The sequence below is a fragment of the Trematomus bernacchii genome, unplaced genomic scaffold, assembly GCF_902827165.1.
Source record: "Trematomus bernacchii unplaced genomic scaffold, fTreBer1.1, whole genome shotgun sequence".
NCBI classification, from domain to species: Eukaryota; Metazoa; Chordata; class Actinopteri; order Perciformes; family Nototheniidae; genus Trematomus; species Trematomus bernacchii.
This window is the reverse complement of record NW_022987342.1, coordinates 720399-744738: the sequence shown is the minus strand read 5'-3', so window position 1 is coordinate 744738 and position 24340 is coordinate 720399. Positions and strand designations below refer to the sequence as shown.

The window sequence follows — 24340 nt, the reverse complement described above, 5'->3', positions numbered from 1 at the left end:
AATATTTTGACAACGACAAAGATTGTCTATCTATGCTACACTACATATTATTAAATCAAATATCTCAGAAATATTAAAAGTATTCACTGATGATTAATAAATAACTTTTCTCAAAAGTTTAAAACGTGCCGATTGTCCGTGTTTACCTGTAGCAAGGGATTTCATTGGTGCGTTGTTCGATCAATCTGTGAGCGGGGGCGGGTCTGTGAGCGGGGGCGGGTCTGTGGGCGCTGGCTGCTGCAGATTTTGAATCGCCGCCAGCAGCGTGAGAACCATCAGGCCTCCAATCCAACATGTCGTACCATCACTCTGTAGAAGACGCTTTGAATGATGAATTTGTCACGTTTTACAGATAAACCCTGTCTGAACAATTTACTGATAACTACTAACAGGTAAGAAACATGTAAACCCATCACAGCCAGTCGAGTTCAGGTTAGCTAATTATTGGCTACACTCACACAAATAATCTGCATTTCTGAGCACTTTCTTTGGGCTGATTGAATTGATCCATGTCTGTGCTTCTGTGTTTGTTTCACTCTCTACATAACTACAGTGTTAAACCACAATAATGCTACCAAATGACTGAGTAGTTCATGAAACTCTTATGAGACCGATCCTCTTTGCTGCTAACATGCCAGACTCAAGGCTCTGCGGCTGAGAAGCTTCATGGCAAACTAACAGCAGTTAGTGCATCAGGTTTATCCTTGGCCTAAAACTTTACAAATAGTTTGGTTAACTTAAAACATGACCAGTAGAAAAAGTAGTTAAAATTAAATTGTAAAAAAAATATCAAATTGGAAATTAAATGTCTTACGAAAACATTCCAGCACAAATACCATCAATTTACTTTATTTCAAAAAGTTCCCACTTGTTCACATTAATAGACCAAAAAATAATAATTAAATACTGCATTGAAGACATATTTAATTAGCTCCTTTAATTCCTGTTAACCTGAGCAATGGTCTAAAAGAAATAGACCTGTTGTCTTACCTATTCGTTTTGTAACATCTGACCTGTACAATTTTCACTATTCTAGTTGAACTTTTAGATGGTCAGAACATCTTGAACACTGTCAAAAAGCAACATCAATTCTCAGATTTTATGACCCTAAGTTTTGTAGTTTGAATAGCTAACTATATGAACAATGCAAAAAAGTAATTTAACCAAACTATGGAAATGTGAAAGTAGTCAAGTCAAAACAGTGATTCAACACTGTTTATGTTGAATATAAAAAATGGAGGCAATGAGTTTGTTTCATTCTAATGAGGAAGCTAGTGAACTGGAATGAAGTGAAATGAAATCAAAATGGAATATAATTATATATCACAGTGCAGATCCAACCAGGGAAGGAGGCCAAGCTGACACACACTCACGCACACTCGCGCACGGTTAGACATGCGCGCGGAGCATCATCCGCCCACAATCACAGAGAACAATCAGTCCTCTGATATATGCCACAGTCTCTTCCTTCTAAGTTTCACACTGTCTCTGCCTGAACCAACAGGGCTCTGAACATGGACTTCATCGACACTCAAGAGATGCAGATTCATGAGGAGAAAGATTACGGTACATTTGTTTTGGGGATAATATGTTTTTATTTGTATTCAAAGTACCTTTTTGAATGCCAGATTTGTTTATTGAGGCTGCTATAGAAGATGCATGGATTTCTAGAGCGATGGTTGCAAGGGAATTTGTAGATTTTTTTTTACTTTCTTTTAAAGACATATTTTTATGTAATTTTGAGCATTGATTAAAAGTTATATTCTGTACATAATTACAGTCTTAATATTTTTATAAATTATTCTGTGTGGCCATTTTAAACCATTTGTTATGACGATTATACAATTCAAATAAAGTAAATATACTTGTAGAGCATCTGCCAGTAAGGCCATCTCAGTAAAAACAATACAGAGTAGTGATCGCAATCTGTTTTGCATGTCTTTTGCAACACAGATTGTTTCCTGCTATTCAATTGTAAAGAGGGTTCCCCCTCAGCTCAGTCTAGATATCATATGTTTTCTTCATTGGCATTTTACATTTAGGAACACTGCGTTTCAAATGTTAAGCTGCGATTGCATTAACGGTTGTAATAAAAACAAAATGAAATTGATACAGCCAGGGACTAATGTTTTCTTGCCCTCCTCCCTGGCGCAGATGAGGCAGCAGGTGTGGGGGAGATCTGACTCGGTGTGTGGGCCCGTGAGCGTGACACAGAGCTGGAGATGAGGACTTTTATCTCTGTGGGTGGAGGCGCTGATGGAGGGGACTCCCGCGGCCTCCGCAGCAGGGTGGGCAGGATGAAGAAGCTGCTGTGGACCAGGCCCAGTGGACACATCCACACGGACACGGAGCCCGGCGTGTGGCTCACCAGCTTCCAGTCACTGGACACGGATGGGCAGCTCGAGGTGAGGAAAAAACTAAAATGACTGACCTGCTTTGTTCCTTCAATGCAGTTTACTGTAACAACTTCTCTTGATGTCATGATTTTGTTGTATGGATGTCAGGCATGGACATCATGCAAAGAAGTGAAAGCATAAATACATGTCTCCACTCCACTCTTGGTCAAGCAGAGCAGGACGGATGCCCACACACACAGTGAACGTAGGAGGGTTTCTCACATGTAGGAGGATTCACCATTGAAACATGGAAATATTAAAATGTGTGAGAGCGAGGAGGTGTTGTGATATAATCTTAAAAATGTCAACAGATTCAAATGCCAGAGGCTATATTTGTCTGTTGTATTGTAGGGAAAAGACCAATTGTACGACTCTGTCTGCATGTACTTCTCATCAGCGTTAGCAACGAGTCCCCATCACCAAATCCTATGGCTGTAATTTCAGTGCTGATTTATCTGTATTCCTCTTGGATTAACTGTTTGGTGTTTATTTTTTTAACAACAGTTTCCAAGAGCTCAGCACATTATCTTTACATTCCTTGTTTTGTCCATCCAGAGATGTTAGATATACAGTAATTTAAAGAAAAAAAACAAAAACATGACAAGCAGCCAATCTTTACTTTGTCAAAGCTATAGCCAGCAAATAAGTGGTCACATTATTTTATTAACTCATTGAGATTAATACTTAATCCATCGTCAGGATTTTTGGTGATTCATTTTCTGTCAATAAACAAATCGGTTAACGTTAATGCATTTTGTCCCTAAAGCAAATATTTAACATTTTGATTGATAATCAACTTTTGATACATTTTTCTAAATAATGTTTGATAAATGTACTGGTCAGCTGAGTAATCGATTTATTGACATATCTTCCCGACTAATGTGTGTCTGAAGTGACTGGGTGTGTGTGGATAGTAAAATAATTCATTCTGATTGACTGCCGTCTTCTCTTTGATGGGATTTACTGTTATATTGAGTGTACTCTGTTATGCAAGTCTTGCATCAGTTATTAGGTAAACTTGTTCTGTTAACAATCTTAAGACGGAACAGCTGTCTCATATCCAGTGTTCGTCTCTGGGAACTTTTGCTGTCGTTCCTGTTCAGCTCCTATATTATTTCACTCATTAGGTCATCAACAGGTAGCCTTTCAGTGACACCGACTAGTCACCCAATCAGGCTCTCCAGGAAGTGCATCATGTTTCAGCTAAAATAAGCCGTTTACCCATGTGAGGGTTTAAAAGACACAAATTCTATTTTTTTGTCACTTCATTACAATGGATGGATTATTAAACAGACCAATTGTACCTAGGGACAGGAGCCCAAAATGTAATTCAAACAGGCAGAACCAGGGAAAGACTAAAACGGACCAGTGAGAAACATAAAAGGACTAAAAAGAGAGCAAAACAGCTGCAAATAGACCAATAGCACCCAACTGACACCCAAAAACACATATCAATGCAAGGCAACTGCAAAGAAAGAAAATGACAACCCAAATGGGGGGTGTGGGGCTTTTGCATGCCTGTGCCCAGGGTCCTATTGTCGCCTGATCCGCCCATGCTCATCACCCATTCATGTGTCTAATGAGGACTAATTGAGATGTCTGCTGGCACTTCCTTTTGTTCAGCCTCTGTGCAGGGTTAGCTGGCATGGGCAAACATGGATGGTAGATGTTCAGGTCAGAGAGAGACTCATTAGAGAAACAAAAAGCTCATTATTCTCTTTGACCTGAAAGCCCACCCTGATTCAGCTGTTTCCACAATGTGTTGCTGCTTGTCCAATTATTTCTGGATGTAATGAAATTCAGTGTTTTAGTATGACAGGCTCTTGAAGTGTATATTTCCTAATTTTGTGCTCCCTTAAAGTACATTTTTAGAAGCAGAACAGACCTGTTTTATGTGGTATGTCACACCACGCTCCTGACACCATGGGCCCATAGGCAGGAACATAAGTCAGGGGCTGTCAAGAAAAAAACTCTCCCGACTGGATTCTTTGGAGGCAGTGGCACCGAATGAGCTGTTCCATGTTGATGTCGGCCTGGAACCAGCTTCTTGCATCTAGCAGACAGAATATTTCCTTCATATCTTTACTGTAAAATGATCACTGTAGTTTTGATGCAACTGAAAATACACTTCCTGATGAATGAGGGGTTAAAGTTTAAAAGCTGACGAGCCCCCTTTGTCCAGACAGAGAGCGTGAGGAAGAAGAAATGATTGAAAGTTCATCTTTCGATGTTTGCACTGTGGCCACCAGATGTCACAGTACTGTGAGATCTGTAAATCACACTCATTTCAATCCAAAACCCATAAACCAGATACAAATATAAGTTTTTAGTTTACTGTAAATTATTTGTTAATATATTTTAACTAATAGGTTTGAGCTTTTAGGTGGCTCTCTTTAATTTACTTAATGTTTTATGTAGCCCACTTTTTGTTATGAAATTCAATTTCTGCCAGTAAATGTGACAAAGAATAAGATGGAAACAAAGCCTTGTGATTAGAAAAAAATCCCGTGGGTGTAAGAAATGATCAAATAGTTCAATAATATGTTTTGTGATACTCTATTGTTCGTCAAAAGCTAAATTGTTTTTTTTACATTCAAAGACAATAGATTACATTCCGATGCAGATCCCACTGTTGTAAGTCCATAACACATTTCAACTTATTTATTGCATATTATTGTATTTTATTGAGTATGGAGCTGTGTTCTTGATACTAATGAACATCTCCTAGAATAAGATTAAAAATAAACCCTATATTTCCTTTAAAGGGCCCATGTCATGCTTTTCCGGTTATTACCCGTCCCCTTGTGTGTGTTATGAAGGTTTTTATGCATGTAAACGGTGTGCAGAGTCACAAACCCTCAAAGTACACCCTGTAGGGAGTAAAACTCTAACACAGAAAAGACCTCCCCAAAACGCCTCGTTGGAGATACGTCATTGTCCATTTGATTCTTCCATTTCGTTCCGGGTACGGCATGATGTCAAGCCGTACCCGGAACGAAATGGACCATTCCGTGGAGCCGTTACGTTACGTCCGCGGAGCCGTTACGTTAAGCCCCCGCTGATTGGTCCAAATTGACCAATCCACGGACTTCCTCACACACACATCTGTGTGCAGGCAGCAGCTCTGCTGATTTCTCCTCCCTGGCTGCAGGCTGATAACAGACAGTTGGGATCACGGCGAAATTCTCTCTGCAGACCCATTCTCACAGCGTTTATCAACCTTTTTCTTACTCAATATCAAGCCACACTTATTGTTTTTACTTCGGCTGTGACTTTGTGTGTGCTCAGGATGAGTTTGGCTGTGTTTGGCTGTGTATCGCTAACAAGGAAACAACACCTCCACGGAGCTCAGCGCGATTCACAACGTCCCGACCAATCAGAGCACACTGTGCTCACAGGGAGGGTGGGGGCTGGAGCTATTGGAGCTGCAGAGAGTGAAATTCAGTGAATACACGTAGTTTACAGAGATGCTGTATGAGAAACCAATTTGAGTTTGGAAAAATGCACAATATAAATCTATTCTAGTAGACCTCAACAATGGAATTATGATCAGTGGAAATGGCCATGACATGGGCCCTTTAACCTTGCTTTTACTGTATTATCTCAGTATATATCAGTAAATTGAATCGTATCGTGATGCATATAATATTGTCAGATTCTTGCCAATACACAGCCCTCAAAATAATGAATTCGTTTCTCAAAGGTCATATTAAGTCTTTTAAGATATTAAGTTATTTGGAGGGTTTTTTTCTTCACAAATGTAATCTGCTTTTTTGATCTTTCACTTGCATAAACAGGCTTGAATAACTTAGTAACAGTATCACGGTTGATAGACTCATATTTAAAATCCGCATATTAAAAGCTGATGTTTTTATTCTCCTTACCTTGATTGGTCAGTAGCTAAAGCTCCGCCCACACCTGTACGATAAGCTCCGCCCACTGAGTGACTGCTCTCTCCCTGTCCTCCTCCCTGCGTCAGACCGGTTCATCCACAGACTCTCTGCGGCCGTTCCTCTCCGACGTCGGGGCACTACTAAACTTTAATTGTATCGGTATTAGTTCCATGAATTCTCAAACATGAAAGATACTATTCAGACCGAAGTGGACCGTCGGACGTCTTCGCTAATTCCTTAATTTCTGCGGGTTTAACGCCTGCAGCAAAAGGAGTTTACACACACAATTTTGGGATTTTTCTCTCAACAAACATGGGGAAATGGCAATTATCTATGGTAGGTTAAGTTAAATGTGGTCGTTATTGTTTGTGAAGGCAATTTACTTGTGTCTTTGTACAATGTCATTTTGTGAAATGTTATTATTTATCTACGTGTGTAGTCAACTTTAGAAGGACATTATTCTCTGGTTGTCTCATATTGATATAATGGATTTATTCATGTGGATCCACCAGTGACTCATTTTAGTAATATTGTAGCACACTGAGTTTTTATCTGAGTTTCAGCCATGTGGCACCAGGTTTTCTGAAGCATGCTATGCTTCTGTGTTTGCATATGTGCAAAATAAAGCCTGTGAGGACAAACCACCATCATGTTTTCTACAAGTCTCATTTCAAAGCAATGACTTACTGTTGAGTGTGATAGCCACAGGTCCTCCCTTATCTTAAGTAAGTCAATTACATTTGAATTGTCTGTGATTAAAGAGAAATATAATGGGACAACTAAGGCAAGGCAAGGCAAGGCAAGGCAAGTTTATTTATATAGCACCTTTCAACACAAGGTAATTCAAAGTGCTTTACAAAAATGGAAGACATTTTAAAAATGGCATTTAAAATCAGTCATTAAAAAGGAAAGATAATAAAATAAACATTAAAAGAAAAAATACATGGATAAAAGTTAAAAGTTACAGTGCAGTTTAAGATGTGAATAGTTCAATTAAAAGCAGCGGCAAAAAGAAAAGTCTTCAGCCTGGATTTAAAAGTAGTAAGAGTTTCAGCGGACCTGCAGGTTTCTGGGAGTTTGTTCCAGATATTCGGAGCATAATAACTGAATGCTGCTTTACCATGTTTAGTTCTGACTCTGGGGACAGAAAGCTGCCCAGTCCCTGAAGACCTGAGGGTTCTGGATGGTTCATAATTTAGCAGTAGGTCAGACATGTATTTTGGGCCTAAACCATTCAAAGCTTTATAAACCAGCAACAATATTTTGAAATCTATTCTTTGACACACAGGAAGCCAGTGTAAAGATTTCAGAACAGGAGTGATGTGATCCACCTTCTTAGTGTTAGTGAGGACTCGAGCAGCGGCGTTCTGAATTAGCTGCAGCTTTCTAATAGATTTTTTAGTGAGGCCTGTAAAGACACCATTGCAGTAGTCGAGTCTACTGAAGATAAAAGCATGGACAAGTTTTTCCAAATCCTGCTGTGACATTAGTCTTTTAATCCTAGATATGTTCTTTAGGTGATAGTAGGCTGATTTAGTAACTGTTTTAATGTGACTGTTGAAACTCAGGTCAGAGTCCATGACTACACCTAGATTTCTGGCTTTATCTGTTGTTTTGAACATTGCAGACTGAAGCTCAGCGCTAACTTTTATACGTTCTGCCTTGGCTCCAAAAACCATTACCTCAGTTTTATCTTTGTTTAATTGGAGAAAGTTCTGACACATCCAGTCATTGATTTGTTCAATGCACTTACTCAGTGTTTGAATTGGAGCATAATCTCCTGGTGAAATTGTTACGTAAATTTGTGTGTCATCCGCATAGCTATGGTAACTTATTTTGTTGTTTTTCATTATCTGAGCCAGTGGTAGCATGTAGATGTTAAAGAGAAGAGGCCCCAAGATGGAGCCTTGAGGTACCCCACATGTCATATTTGTCAACTCAGATGTGTATTTACCTATAGAAATAAAGTTTTTTCTGTCCTTTAAGTAGGACTCAAACCAATTTAGAACTGTTGCCGAAAGTCCCACCCAGTTTTCTAGTCAGTCTAGTAATATGTTGTGGTCAACAGTGTCAAATGCAGCACTGAGATCTAATAATACTAACACTGAAGTTCTGCCACTGTCTGTGTTTAAGTGGATGTCATTGAAGACCTTTACAAGAGCAGTCTCAGTGCTGTGGTTTGGACGAAATCCTGACTGGAACACATCCAAACAGTTATTTAAATGCAAGAAGTTACTCAACTGTTGAAATACTACTTTTTCAATGATTTTACCTAGAAATGGCAGGTTTGATATTGGCCTGTAATTGTTCATTACTGAGGCATCTAGATTATTCTTTTTTAAGAGCGGTTTAATGACTGCAGTTTTCAGGGCCTCTGGAAAAACACCTGAGTGAAGAGATGTGTTTACTATATGAAGTAGATCTGAGGCCATGCAAGGAAAAACATCTTTGAAAAATCCTGTTGGAATAATATCAAGGCAGCAGGAGGAGGATTTCAGAAGTTGAATAATGTCCTCTAAGTTTTTACCATTAATCTGATGGAATTGTGTCATGGTGTTTGAATTGATATTAGGTGGACATAGGGACAAAACATTTGCTGTACCTGATGTAGAGGCACTGACTGCTTGTCTAATTTTCTGAATTTTGTCAGTGAAGAAGGAGGCAAAATCATTGCACGCCCTGGTGGATAGAAATTCAGAGGCTACTGACACTGGGGGGTTAGTTAGTCTGTCGACGGTAGCAAACAAGGCACGTGCGTTGTTTTTGTTTTTGGTAATGATGTCAGAGAAGAAAGACTGTCGTGCCTTTTTCAATTCCAAATTATAAAGGCCAAGTCTCTCTTTATAGATTTCAAAGTGAACCTGGAGATTTGTTTTTCGCCACCTACGTTCAGCTTTTCGACACTCTCTTTTTTCTGTTCTCACGGTCATGGCCTTTCTCCATGGAGATATTTTCTTGCTAATCACTTCCTTTACCTTAGTTGGAGCAATGGTATCTATAACATTTTTAATTTTTGAATTAAAATGATCTACTAGCTCATTTACTGAGATGTTAGCAGGGGCAAGTGTGGATGAGAAATTATGAGTAAACATTTCCCTAGTATTTTCAGTTAAATATCGCTTTGTGGTTACCTCTTTCTGAATATTTTTGTGAACAGAAATAGAGCTCTCAAAGAAAACACAGGAATGATCAGAGAGTGCAACATCAGTCACCACAACCTTTGAGATATTCAGACCCTTTGAGATAATTAAGTCCAGAGTGTGCCCCTTATTGTGCGTGGGCTCCGCCACATGCTGAGTCAGTGCATAGTTATCAAGAACACAAAACAGTTCTTTAGCCCCTCTGTCCTGGGGGTTGTCAACATGGATGTTAAAATCACCAACAATGACTAAACGGTCAAAGTCAATACACACTATAGACAGCAGTTCAGTAAAATCATCAAAAAAGCTTGCACAGTATTTGGGTGGTCTATAGATATTTAGGAACAGAGCTCGAGAGGAGCATTTCAGCTGAAGGGCCACATATTCAAAAGAAGCAAAGTCCCCATAAGATGTCTTCCTGCATTGAATGGAGTCATTGAACAAAATAGCAACTCCACCCCCTTTCTTATGCATTATTTCCTGACTCATAAAACTAAAGTTGGGAGGGGTTGATTCGATAAGAACAGCTGCACTGTTATTTTGTTCAATCCAAGTTTCCGTTAAAAACATAAAATCGAGATTGTGCTCAGTGATAAAATCATTGATTAAAAATGTTTTTCCTGCCAAAGACCTGACATTTAATAAAGCTAGTTTAAGTTTGTTAAATACACTATCAGTAAAAAATGTTGTGACAAGCTGTGGCTGACATGGAATCACTGCTAAATTTGATAACCTCACACAAACGTTTGAGCACTTCCTGTTTCTAAGCTGATTTACCGCTCTTAATCTATTACCTATCAACACAGATATCGGCAAAGCTACTGGCAGGCAGGGCCCCGGCATGTGCTGGAAAGAGTTGAGAGTGCCATATGCCCTTGAGCCTGGACCCAGCACATATCAGTAAAAGTTTGTTGCGTTTTGTACACACACATCCTTATCAGGCTTCGGAGACTGCAGATGCTTTCTTGAAGGGATGGGAGGTGGTTGACATAGGCACAGTGATGAAGACGGGGGAGATGGTGCGCGTCTCTGCTTCGGTGATTTTGGTGGGCGTCGTTGAGGGGCGGGGGTAAAGGACATGCTGCCAACCCTGCATCTCGCCTTCATGCGGTCATCGAACTCCAGGGGGGAGGGCGAGGGTGAAAGGGTGAGCGGAGAGTAGAGAGAGCTGGGAGATGAATGAAGAGTATCCTCCAAGGCGTTGACAGGGGGGGTGACGGGCAGTGGAGACTCCTCCATTTGTGTCATAGGTCTCCCATAATCAGAACATTCCTCAGGCGGGTGCAGTGATACTTCTTCAGGGTTTTCTGCGCAATGTGTTGTGTCTTTCTCCTGTTTTGATTCCTCTTGCCGCTTGTCCTTGGCAGAGGGAACAGATTGCTGACGCAGGCAGTTGAATATGTTAGAGATAAACAATTTCACTCCTGACTTGTTCAGGCAAACTCCATCTGCCTTAAAAAGATGTCTGCGATCCCAGAAAAAGTTAAAATTGTCAATAAAATGGACAGAATGGTCAGTGCAGGCAGCTGAAAGCCACATGTTCAATGCAAACAGTCTGCTGAATCTCTCCAGCTAAGAACAAATTGGTTTGAATTTTCAATGACACATAGTTCTTACCCTCATTTCGCTATGACATACCCTTCTTCCACTAAATTAACCATGTGGTGTGACAGTAAAAATCACTTTTTTAATATAATATTTTGTATTATAACTTTATTATAATTCTCAAATGTTGGTTTATAATTGATCAGTTATTTTTTGTTTGTTCAAATATATCTGTCACAACATGAGAGATTCAATATTAAAAACATATTTAAAGTAAATAATATAGTAAAAAGTAAGACTAATTGAAATTCCACTTCCACTAACTATTTCGATTTTTGATTAAACATTTAGTTGAAAGCATTCTTAATGCAACATTTGTATTTTATGTTAATCTTATATTTAAGTGATGATCTTGTGTCAGTCCAAGATCTTGGATTTTGGACTGACACAAGACATTTTAAGATATTACCTTTTGACTTGAGAAAGTAATAATGGGTAGTTCCAGCTCTATAATTACTGCATACATTTTCAATTGTTACAATAGTTCAAACGGCCAGTGATGACATTTTGTAAAGGATTTTTGTGATAAATATTCTATGTGTTTCTGTTATGAGATTCCAAGCAGATTGGAGTCATTGTAATCCTGCATATCAGATTAAAGTAGCTTCACAGAAGGCTCTATCGTTTGCTTTGGTGATTTATTTTTGCCAGATCTTGATGACCTTGCTCTCTGCTGCAGGATCAGGTGCAGGAGTGGGGGGAGGAGGAGGAGGAGGGGGCCGTGTTTGGCATCACGCTGCGCAGGGAGCCCGTGTTGCCCAGCTCGGAGCCGACGGAGCCCCCCACGGCCTTCAGCTTCGTCCACTACCACACGGTGAAGCTGCGCAGACTGAAGGCCGCCTCCCTGGAGCGTCTGATCACACACCTGGTGGCCCCCGAGCACCAGGAGCCGGACTACATGCGCGTCTTCCTCTCCACCTACAGGGCCTTCATCCCCACCAGCACCCTCATCAAGCTGCTGTTTCAGAGGTGAGGCTAGGCTGACTTTTGTCCATTTGAATCTACGCAGTTAAAGGGGCCCTAATATGCTTGTGTCTCTACTGTGACATGTCTCCATGCTTTAATGTTCACAAAGCTCTTTATTTTTCTCATACTGCCTGTGCTGCAGCACCTCTTTTCACCCTCTGTCTGAAACCAGAGCCCAGTCTGCTCTGATTGGTTAGCTGGCCGGCTCAGTTGTGATCGGTCAACCACTTGGAGATATCCCGCCCCTTTAGCCATCACGTACAATGTGTCTAAATGTAGTTGTGTGTGCTTTGAAAAAAATATATTCCAAAGGCAAAGTCATATCTTGTTACAATAATCAGGATTACATTACGTTTTGACTGGTTGCACACAGCCTGTATACATTACCCCTCTTGAAAAGTTAATGTAATCCCTAACTTCTTGGCCTCTGCAACTCCTTATCAGGTTTGATTTCTTTAATATTTCCTAAACCCTGAATCAGCTTTGATTTTTGTATCAGCGCATGCTGCTTTTTAGAAAAGTCATCACTGTAATGAAAATGTAAGCAGGGCATAACCAGGTTTAACTGCATGCCAGATGCACATATCGAATTGCAAAGAAGACAGCTGTTGCCTCTCTGTGCGGCGACGCAGCTATTCACAAGGCAAACCTCTGTTGACGTGTGTCGAGTTTCTCTGACAAGTCTCATTGACATGAAGGAAACAAAGCATTCAGGAGCTTTGTTCCATTCCAGAGCAGTCACGGCTACACCCTCCACACCCAGCGGAGGTGCTTCTCCACCAGACTGAGCTCAGTGATGTTAAAAACATTGAGATTGAATTAGACTGAGTCAGAAATGCTGCCATTATATTTCAGGGTTGGATTTAATACTTTAAAAATAAGTCATGTTTTTTTTCCATAATCTGAAGAAATATACATAATGAAGCTGCTGAGATCAGGTCCATATAACTTGTCTGGACTTGTGTCTCTTTATGGTGCTCAGTTCACCTTTGCTGAATGTCTGTCTGTGTGAAACTGTGGCCATTAGTGCTGTTCAGTTGATATATTATTTGTCAAACACTCGCCCTGATATCTGTGTTGCTGGTGGCAACAGGTTTCCTGTGAGCATTACGTAAGGCCAGCCTCAGGGCAACCTTGGATGTGTGTTTCCCTCCTTTTGCTTTTTCAAGGATTTTGTGCAGGATGTACCATTTTTGTTGCTGTCATTAATCAACCACTTAACAACTTTGATATATGGTACAGTACATAATCGCTCGTTTTGTCACATTCTAAAGCATGAAAGAGAATAACATGCTGTAAAACGTTGGCTATCTTCCTACACATACAGTCCAGGGATATATTTTCTTTTTTAAGATCCAATAATGGATTCCTAAGGAAGACTTTTATCTGTTTACACCATAGACTGTATATATAAAGGTTTACACTCATCACTCTATAAGGTCACAGTGTGTTGCAGGACATTTCCACAGAATGAACCAATATAGACATTTCTTTTTTACAGGAGGTTTTCAGTCACCATGTTGTCCCTTCATAATGTGAGGATTGTCACTGAAATGTTCTCAGCTAATATGTTATTGTGTGTTTATCTTCTCCTACAGAGAGGACTCAATCGCCAACCTGGACAACACTGTCTGCCCACGCAGGTGAGTGCGGTCACTCCATTAGCAACGATTAGTTTGCATCTGCCATCAGTTTGAACTGAGATTGAAGATGATTGGTGTAATGGAGTAATTACTTAATTGGAGTGTACTCCCACATTATTATAGTTTGCTACAATAATGCCAATGTTTTCATGGCCTCATGTTGATCTGTGCCTTAATCTTTCTTTATAATATAGTGTGATGGAGTCTAGTAAATCATTTTTAGTCTTTGATTGTTATTTGTGTACCTGCCCGGGGACTGCATATGGAAATCAGTTTATTGCCAAATATTGCATGAATAATTGCCTTTATTCTAGAGACAGAATTGAAACAGGGAGACAGGCAGCAAATGGTCCCGGGCCGCATTATATTGTTAATGATTAACACATTGACGTCTCGATCATCCCCTCAGTACCTTACCCCCGGTGATCCGGCTGTGGCTGGAGGAATACGGTGAAGACTTCCACGAGCCCCCCCAGTACCCGGCCCTCCGGCTGCTGTGTGTCCACCTGCGCCATCGCCTCTGCTTCAGACGCCTGGCCCAGTCTGCAGAGACTCTCCTCAAGAGGCTGCAGGATCAAGGTACGAGGGAATAGGACAAGTGATTATGATAGATTGTGGGTCATATAAAATTCTGTAGCATCCTGTTTCGTTGTCATTTATGATTTGGCGTGTTTGACAGATTGCATCAAGGCTGCGTCAGAACACAGCAGTGAATCATCGCAGCAGGAGCTCAGAGATCAGGAGGACGCAGGAGACACGTCCGCTAAGGAGGAGGACAAACACAACTTTATGGACTTCCCTGTGACAGAAGTGGCGGAGCAGCTGACCCGATTGGACGCTGTAGGTTTCATTGAGAAGATAGTTTCTGTGTCAATAGAGTGGTGCAGAAAGAGTCCTAAACCTGGAAGAGTTAGCATTTTAGCAGTTTTAAACCCCCTCGTCCCAAAGTCAATCTGTACAAGCTGACAAGTGTTCACGTTTAGTTCTAGGACATAAAATATGTCAGTAAATACCCCACTGATGAACGTCTGAAGCTTTTACGCGCAATAAAAACAATAGTTGCTAACATAAGTCCACCTTTGGACAGCAGTGTTGAAGTTGAGGCATGGGACCATGACGTAGATCGCTAATAGTCTAACGTTAGCTTTTTACTTCTGGTCTGATTGCATTTTTGCTTCAACTATTTTAAAAGTGGTGTTAATATGTGGAATTCACTTTTGCTGAACAAAACGTGGAAGTATCATAAACGTGTGTTTGCCACAAACCTTATTTCCTGAAATATTCAAAAAATCCAGTGGAAAATCAAATTGCTTTTTGTACAGGAACCCTTTGCAATGCTATCTTCTATGGCCTACAAAAATACATCCTCACTGCACCACTCTGTGAGGGTCACTTTATTCAGATTATTCCACCCTCTGTTCCTCAGGAGCTGTTTGTCCGAGTGGTTCCCTTCCACTGCCTGGGCTGCGTCTGGTCCCAGCGCGACAAGAAGGAAAACCGAAACCTGGCGCCCAGCGTCCGCGCCACCATCTCCCAGTTCAACGCTGTCACCAACCGTGTCATCACCTCGCTCCTCTGGACGGCCTCGCCCTGCCCTTCCACTTCCTCCCCCATCTCCTCCCCCTCCTCTGACTTCCCGTACCCCTCCACGGCCCCCAGCTCACCTCGCTGCTCTCACACCAGCCCTGCACTCAGGGCACGCATCATCGAGAGGTGGATCCATATTGCTCAGGTCAGAGCCTAAACATTCAAATCATTTCATTACATCAAGCAATATAAATGAACAAAGACATAATATATATGTATTTCTTTTATTTCCTCCGTGCAGGAGTGCCATCAGCTGAAGAACTTCTCCTCTTTGAGGGCCATCCTCTCCGCCCTGCAGTCCAACGCCGTGTATCGCCTCAAGAAGACCTGGGCTGCTGTCAGCAGGTCAGCAAGCTGTTACAAGACACTCATTACTTGAAAACTGCGTGATTAAAGATCAAAATGAATCGCACAGTGGGCTTCCCTAAATCGATGATCTGTTTTTTTGAGCATGCAGCCTCTGTCTTAGTGAATACTGACTGACTGCAATCTGTTTATTTTCAGGGAAAGCATGAACACCTTCGACCACCTGTGTGAGACGTTCCCTGACGAGAACTGTGTGCTAACCAGCAGAGAGATCCTGGTGGAGGTGAATTCATATTTCTTCTTTAAACAAACATTATGTTGCATCCAATTGATCAAAAAAGATCTCCAGAATTACCACTTTGCCGTATTATGAAAAGTGTGATAAACACACCTGTACTAGATGTATTCGGATATTTTACTTGCATAATAGTGCTACTATTATGCAACATTACATTGCTAATGTAACAATGTACAAATACTTTTGAAGTAAAAGTATGAAAGAACTAGTATCAAAATATTCAAAGTAATCATGATGCGTTATGTCCTTTTTCAGAATATTTTACATGATATCATTGGATAATAATTATTGATGCTTTATCACGTAGATAACTTAATTTATACACTTTTTACACTGCTGGATAACAGTCATGTCTAATGTTTCACCAGAATAATGTGTTTTATCAATCTGCATTTGTAACAAATCCCTTAAGTAAAGGAGTCAAAACATGAACAGCAGTTAAAATGACAGTATTTGAGGAATGTAGTGGAGTAGATGCATAGTGTAGCAGAAAATGGGAATAATCAAGTTAAATACATCTAAATTGTACTCAAGTACAGTGCATGAGAAATGGTACTTTCCGCCATTGAATCCCACAAACTTGTAAATATAATTAGGAAAATACTACACATGGCGTCTTACCGTTGGTTAAAGGGGCCTTATTATGGTTTGTGGGTTCCTTTCCTGTAGTGTGTTATAGGTTTTTGTGCATGTCAATGTTTTGCAGAGTCTAAAATCCCAAAGTTCTCTCCAATGGGAATTTCTCTTCTTTCCTATTACTGGGCCAATCTTGCGTCTTTATTACAAAACTGAAATAATGTCCAGTTGACCTGCCACTCTGTGTCCTTTGTTCCCTGTGGAACAACTGATATGAATGTGTATTCAGTGAATGTTATCAGGGACATAATAAAAAGGTAATTGTTGGCAGCCAACACAAATAAAACTACAAATAAAATCAGTTGGCTGGGCACTCAATATTAGTAACTGCGGAGACAACACCCTGTCAGCAGGTGCTCCACCCTGAAAATAACAAACGTGTGACGCATTGCAGCACACCCTGCACTGTCACATTCATTATATTCATGGTGTTTTTATCCGTGTTGACTGGACATGTTGTTTGTTTTCTGCAGGATGGGACTCACCCAGATGGCAGTGCCACCCCGAGCTCAGTGTCCAGACACATTGTAAGTCTTCATTTTGTTTCAAAAAAACAACGTGCTTCCTCAAAATGTGCAGCTTTTAAATGAAATGGAAATGCAGGGGTTTATTTTTTTCTCTGCCTCGATCATCAATTTTACTTCCCTAAAAGTCACATGTTTCAAAAGCTGATTATACTGTAATTTGCTAAAATAGACTCCTCATTTTCAGTTCCCTCTTCTTTTTCAATCTGTTAACTCGATGGAAAAGTTTCCACTTCCCATGACTTCTAGTTTTCAGTGAACGGCATGTGAAGTGTTTCTCACAGTTTGACAGTTTACTTAGTGAAGGTGGGGCCGTGAGTCAAATGTTTTATACCCCCATATTCCCTTTGTTTACGTAGTGATGGTCTGTGTACATTTCTACTTTGTAGATTGTTTTATATTCCTAGCCATGACGTAGCTCAACATTCTGTCCTCCAAATGTTGGGTTCATTTTCTACAAGAGCAAAATGTAGGAGTTTTAATTAATTATTGTAAACGGTGTGCAAATATATCATACATAATGGCAATTAGTTGATTCTGTTTTGTAATGTTTTTTAAAATACATTTTGTTTTTGTTTTTTTTGTATCAAATTAGTTTAATAAATGAAATACTAAAACAAGTATTGTTTAATTTTTTTATTTATTTTGTAACAAAAAGGGAAAAAAGGAAATTAAATAAAATGAACCGTAGCCCTAAAGATATCTCTTAATATACGATTTATCATAAGCAATATAAATAGTCAGTAATGATCTTTTATATACATTTCAAACAACTACCGTAATGCTTGTATACTCAACCAAAATATCCAGTGTCAATCAAATGTAACTGAAACGATAACCTTTATTATATTTGTCTTACAAACGCTTCCTCGTCCCTAAACCTCTGAAAACAACGATTTATTTTTGAACATCTTGTACTGTTTATACCTGAACTTTGCTAGTGCTATAAACCAAATGTGTAAATTTAGGGCAAGGTGAAATGTAATGTAAAAATGATCAAAAATAAAACGTAATGATTTGTGTCCTCAGAACTCCAGCAGTGGTGTCGTGCCGTACCTCGGCACCTACCTGACCGTCCTCACCATGCTGGATACAGCACTGACCGATACTGTGGAGGTGAACACACACACACACACACACACACACACACACACACACACACACCTGTTGTTATACTTTGTTCTGTTTTATGATGTTTTTTTCGATGCCCTATTTGTAACACTGTTTTTGTTTCACAGGGTGGACTAATCAACTTTGAGAAGCGCAGACGGGTACGTGCTGCCTCCTAGTGGCTTCTTGCATAATTGCCTATAATTTCTCTCTATTTTATTAGTCAATTCTACAGTAAATTCAATGTTTGTATGTTCTGCCATGTTATTTGCTGTACTATAATTTAATCTGTGCTCTGTATTATGTATTTCTCTTATAGGAGTTTGAGATTCTCTCTCAGATCCGGCAGCTTCAGGCCTCCTGCTCCCACTACAGCTTTCCAGTAAACCCTCTTATTGCCGCCTGGCTACAGGCACACACACTGCTCACAGACCAGGAGAGGTGAGAAACACACACACACTTTTACACTTGCAATACAATCAGGCAAAATGGAAGACGATTGCATCCTTTGCTAATGTATCTCTTGTTTGTCCCCTGAAGCTATGAGCTGTCTCGTGAGCTGGAGCCTCCGGTGGACCCGTGTCCCAGCTCTCCCAACTCCTGGAGCAGCCGTCTGCTCACCAAGAAACTCGCCTCGTAAGTCTGGAAAACAACCTCTACCCCTGTTATTACATCGACTGCATTAATATAGATCCCATTGTTTGTAAGATGTGTCAGAACCACAACACTTTGAGTTTGTTGTTGTTAGGAAAAATAGATCTGTTTATCTGCAACCAAACACATTTACAGTATGAAACACATGAGATAAACTGTATTTCTATATAAGCATATGCAGTTTAATGAGGCAATATCAAACATCCTCTAAAGTTCCTAAATCTTTATGTTGCTTAATTTTTATAACTTTATTTAAGTGGATATTTCAGGGGAAAAAACCCCAACTAAACAGTGTTTGTATTGTTTGTGCAGGTTGCGAACATCCAGTGAAAGCTCCCTCAGGAAGACCCACGCTGACCAGATCAGCGTCTCTTCCTCTGGCTCCAGCAGTTCGGACATGGAGGACCTCTCGGCCCCTCAGCCCTCCCCCCTCAGACTCAAACTCAAGGTGAGCATCGACACACTCCTGTGTGATATCCCAGTATAGTGTGGCATAATTAATGATATGTTCAAATAAGCAAATGATGCTTTCTCTTAATGAATATATGCTAATTTCCTCAACATAAATCTGAACAGTTGATTAAGACAGTTTCTAAACTCCTGCTATTTCGTTGTCATATTATAAAGAATACATATTTGAGGTCAACTTGTATCTTGTTGTATTACTGTATCAATTTGAAAATACCCACACATAATAAAATCAATTATCACCATGTGTCTCAAATAATACAATTTAAAATCAGGCTATTAATGATATGTGAGCAAAAAGCTTCAGAATATAACAACTTGAAAGTGTATGCATGCAAGTGCTACTGAAGGGGAGATTATTGCCTCGGAGTATGAAATAAAACACATTTTGGGAAAACAGCCTTTAAGAAATGTCACCACTACGGGTGAAGGGGTACAAATAAATTACTATAAAAATCACCATAAAACGTATCCAGTAGTTTACTTACAATAGGACAATTTAGTTTTCTATTACGGGTTGTCTGAAATATTATATTAAAATTGAGGCATGCTAACTTTGGGTGAATGTAGGAGAAATCCACTGACACAAAAAAGTCAGTAAAATGCACACCGACATCTTTATTTTAGACGTTTTATTACCTCTTGTCTGAAAGAAGACATGTCATGGAATCAAAATAACAAAAACATTGACCAGTGTTAAACTGCCTGTTGGTTCGCTAATTAAATACATAAAACAACTAAGGATATTTTAACAGGGGTTTACCCAGTTAGTTTAAAATCTGGGGGAATAGTTTTTAAATGAGAACATATTCATATCCCCTCCTCTGTCTCCCCTCAGACGCTCTCCGGCTCTCTCCACAACGTGGCGGAGGATTTCTCCTCCAGCTCCTTGTCCTCGTCCTCCCCCAGTCTGTCCAGCTCCTCCTCACACCCCGACCTCAGCTCTTCTTCTCTGGGGCTGAGCCCCGAGTCGTCTCCTCAGGCCGCGCTGCCCGTCTACAACAAACAGGTGGCAGACTCGTGCATCGTCAGGGTCAGCGTGGAGTCTGTCAGCAATGGAAACGTCTACAAAAGCATACTGGTAGGAACAATGGTTTCATAATGAGTGTTTCTGAGGTCAGCCTGTTTATAGTCGACTAAGGCTTTCTCAAAAGCAAAGCAGAAGGAAAAAACAAAAGAAGAAGAGGAAGGACTTGGTATTGCTTAATCATTTGTGTCCACCGTATTACTTCGAAAGAAAACCTAAACAAGATTATTTTAAAATAAGATTTGTGCATGATCAGAATTCTACATTTGTTTTGTATTATTTTCCTGGGACACCATGTTATTAGCACTACTTTTATGAATGAGGAAAACATTATACATGTAGGCTGCTACTAACAGTTTTTTCGATTACATTTCAGTTTAGTACACATACAAACATTTTAATTAATAAGATACATTAAATTCCATATTTGTATGAAAAACCAATAGATAATTATAAAAAACTTTTACTTTAAGTTAAAATAGTCACTGCTACCACTGAACATATAATCACTATCTTAAATGCAGGAATACCTACAATAATATGTTGTATAGATACTAACAAATTACAATTTGTGTTCTGTTTCTTCTGCAGCTGACCAGTCAGGACCACACGCCTCAGGTGATCCAGAGAGCTCTGGAGAAACACAACATGGAGGACGTCAGCTGCTGCAGCTTCAACCTCTGCCAGATGCTCAGCAATGGCAAAGGTGAATATCTTCTTCTCAGGCTTTCCCTGTAGCAGTCTGATGTTTTCTGAGTGCAGCTATAACTATAATACCAAAGAGATACCTCCTTTTTTAACTACGTAAACAAGTGACCAGCTGCTCGCTGTTGGTCACTGTGCCGAGCGCACTTACGAACAAAGTGACAAACGCTGTTTTGATTCCTGACCTTGAGGTGTGCTATTGTCCAGAGTCTTTTTCAGTCATCTTCTAGTCAAAGATTCAATGGTTTGATTTCATGTAATGTCATGTTATCTCTTTTAATAATTTAATGCAATGTCCGTATTCAGCTTTTAGAGAAAAGTGGGCAACACTTAAATTGAAGAGTCTGCCTGCTACTTTTTGTTAAATGTCAGCAGCTTTTTGGTTGAAATTCAAATGTTTCGCTTTGTGAAAATATGAAAATCTTCTTAGGTTTTTTCTCTAGTTTTCTAACTGCAGTAAGAACATGATTACTTCTAAAGCCTCCTTTTCTTTTGTACACCTAGTCTCTCTTTTTGTCGGTTACTTGGGGTCATATACAAGTCATAAGCCAAACGGCCAATGGCGTAGTACTGTATACAGGACCACACAGTCCTGTGCCTGAACAATTTCTACGGTACTCTCTGCAGATTTTAAACGAATAGATATGCTGATTTATTGTCTTTAATTCATTTTGTCTATCATATAAGAAAAAAAAGCATTCCACTTAGTTTTACAGATTTTATTTGTGAATCACAGTCGAACACACTCAAAGAAAGGGAAAAATGGCTCATTATGTACTGAACTACAAAGCGGCCAGATAAGCAGCATCAGACCTAAAACTGCCATAACCCCCTGACTCATTTGAGAGCACCAAAAAAAGAAAAGTTTGTGCAAAAGCAGTAAATGTCTTGTCTAGTAAAGGAATTAAAAACCAGCTCCTTCAATGGCACTGCCTTTAATGAACTGCCATGCAAATCAAAACATTTCATCTGAAACGGTAAATACAACTTCATTGCCTTCAATCAGGCTTTCATTTATTCCAAATATAATTTAATTCTGGCATTTTCTGATAATGACCACGATATATCATTCTGAGAAATACCTGTAATCTCTTACTGAAATAGAAGCAGATAAATCAGGCTGATGAAAAATAAATTGCAACGCTTCATTCCTCTTTCCGCCTCAGAGCTCCAGATACCTGAGAAAGCCAACGTATTTTATGCCATGTGCACCTCCGCCAACTACGACTTTGTGCTGCGTCAGCGCTGGAGGAGCCACGGGAGGCGCCTGGGCTCCTCCTTCAGTCCCGGGGCCCAACCCAGGAGCCGCCACGGCAAGTGAACAGCCTGTAGGACTATAGGAGTCATTCTAAAACACAGAGGAGCTGCTCGTCTGCAAACAGCCCAACACGTCTGAGGCCGATTGGTTCAGAGCGGATCATATCTGCTGTACAGTGATCTCAGACTCTCACGCAACGGCGCTTGGATTAAAAAACAAGTTTTTATGAGGACCTAGTCTGCAACGGGAAAACGTGTTATACCGGGAATTGTACTGGAAGGTTAAAAGAGTGACTTGAGAGAGAAGGAGTTTCCACAGAAGTGAGACACTGAGAAATAAATGTTGTTCTCCATCATCTCGAACATCTTAAAAACCAGAGGAACGAACCAACCAGGAGCTGTGGTTGGATTGGATTATTGTGCATCCTAAAGTGAGTAGTGCTTCAGGTTTGGATGAGGATCAGCTGTGGAGATACGGACGGGGGGTGATTCTTCAGGAGAGAAAGGGGCTGCAGACTGGAATATTCTCTTCGGCCTGTATGCCACAACGAGTCTCTCATACTTTTAGTGACGCAAAGTGCTCACTGTTAGTCCAAGCGTAAACATTTCAGTTCTAACGAACACTGAATCAAATGGTGTTTGAAATCCAGGCATTGAGGTTTCATTTGCCCGGAGAGTCAGTGATACAGTAAGTATTCAGTCGTCTCCTAGTGGAGGATTTCAATGTTTGAATGTAACTTAATGTCATTTTTTCACCTTAAATGATTTAATGCAATGTCAGTATTCAGCTTCTAGAGCCAAAGTGGGAAACACTTTATTCGGAGAGTCTGCCTATCGAGAGTGCTTTTTAAATGTTAGTTGAAATACTAGTTTTGCTTTATCTGGAGTTGTCTAACAGATTATCTTGAACAGACCTACATATAACCAGGATTTGTTTTGTATAGATCTGTTCATATATTGTCACATATACACTAAAGATAATCTGCTAAACATCTCCAGATAAAGCTAAGCGGTTTAAACTTTACAAATACTCTCAACTCTCCAAATAAAGTGTGTTAGGAAAATGTGTTTCTGTTTTTCGTGTTTTGTTTTCACTGTTTCCGGACATAAGTGTACTTAAATGGATTTGGTATCTCAGAAGGTCAACCCAAGTTAGCATTATTCTGAATGCAGAAAGCTGACGTTTTTTTTTACCGTCTGCTTTAATAAATGGAAGAAGACGTTGTTTGTGAGCATCGAGTGGTATGAAGCTCACTCGGCATGTGAATGAGATTCATCTGAAGAATGGTTCATGAACGTGAAAATGAAGTGTCTCTGTATGTGAATGAATTGTTGATACGTCAGTGATGTGAAATCCTCCCCAAAACTCTAAGGAAGCTTTTTCAATAGTCAAACTCAAAGCCAGTTTGAAGGTTAAGACAAATGTAATAATGGTTCACATCATGTTTAAAATGCATAGAATCAAACACACACTGGTGAAGTGTCTCCTCAGTTTTGGGCAGGATTTAGCATCTGTGTGCAGATGTAATGCTGCTGTGGTTTGTTATGAGTGAGGGTCTGGATGCTGCAATATAAAGTATGAAGGAGGGGTCCACACAGTGACTTCCTGTCTGTATGTCTGTCTGTATTATTATTTGTATTGTTATTATTAGAAGGCATTCATGTACATGCTCTCATTTAGTATGTTTAACATGTTATCAACGTTACTGTATGAAATGTGTAATTCATGCCTACATGTCCTTATATATTTTATTTGAACAGATTCTTTATTTTTAAAGTTTAATCTAAGCACTTGCTCTTTATAAGTATTAATAAAGCCAATTTACTATTGATTGTTTTATTTATTGTTTTGCTTCAAGTAATTTCTTAAGTCAAAATAAATGGTTGGAATCCACCAAACCCTGTTGTGGTTAATTGAAAATGTAGGTTATAGTTTTTAGTTATTATTTATTAAAATGTACATGAGCTCTGGCTTTATGTCACCAAGATGGACATAGAGAATTTAACATCAGAGTAAACATCATGGCTGTGTCCGACCACCAGGGGGAGCCAGCCTCAAACACTTTGAATGCTTGGTCTGGCTTTGCTCACGACTTAAGTTCAAAGATAAACAACATGTTTGTCC

The 24340-nt window shown here is 39.8% G+C and overlaps 1 protein-coding gene across 4 annotated transcripts; it reads left to right on the top strand.

The window, feature by feature from the left end:
* Positions 1-219: 219 nt before the first annotated feature.
* On the top strand, positions 220-24045 carry rgl3a (ral guanine nucleotide dissociation stimulator-like 3a). 4 transcript variants are annotated; one of them, XM_034131191.1, is made up of 19 exons: positions 220-392; positions 1505-1566; positions 2155-2405; positions 11714-12003; positions 13599-13643; positions 14053-14222; positions 14323-14483; positions 15070-15375; positions 15472-15575; positions 15735-15819; positions 16944-16997; positions 18024-18110; positions 18233-18265; positions 18424-18545; positions 18645-18740; positions 19071-19206; positions 20065-20307; positions 20845-20959; positions 22125-24045. In XM_034131191.1, the coding sequence occupies exons 3-19, from the start codon at positions 2223-2225 to the stop codon at positions 22277-22279; spliced, it is 2385 nt and encodes a 794-aa protein (XP_033987082.1). In that variant the 5' UTR covers positions 220-392; positions 1505-1566; positions 2155-2222; the 3' UTR covers positions 22280-24045. The 4 variants fall into 4 exon arrangements, with proteins under 4 accessions (XP_033987082.1, XP_033987081.1, XP_033987083.1 ...); XM_034131190.1 differs by lacking the exon at positions 220-392 and having other exon boundaries at positions 1336-1566; XM_034131192.1 differs by lacking the exons at positions 220-392; positions 1505-1566; positions 2155-2405 and adding an exon at positions 6392-6625.
* The last annotated feature ends 295 nt before the right edge of the window (positions 24046-24340 follow it).

Excerpts from the sequence above, each read along its gene's own strand:
- rgl3a (XM_034131191.1), top strand. The coding sequence starts at position 2,223 with ATGAGGACTTTTATCTCTGTGGGTGGAGGCGCTGATGGAGGGGACTCC. Across the intron at positions 19,207-20,064 it reads CCCTCAGACTCAAACTCAAG|ACGCTCTCCGGCTCTCTCCA; the intron begins GTGAGCATCGAC and ends GTCTCCCCTCAG. Across the intron at positions 20,308-20,844 it reads ACGTCTACAAAAGCATACTG|CTGACCAGTCAGGACCACAC; the intron begins GTAGGAACAATG and ends TTTCTTCTGCAG.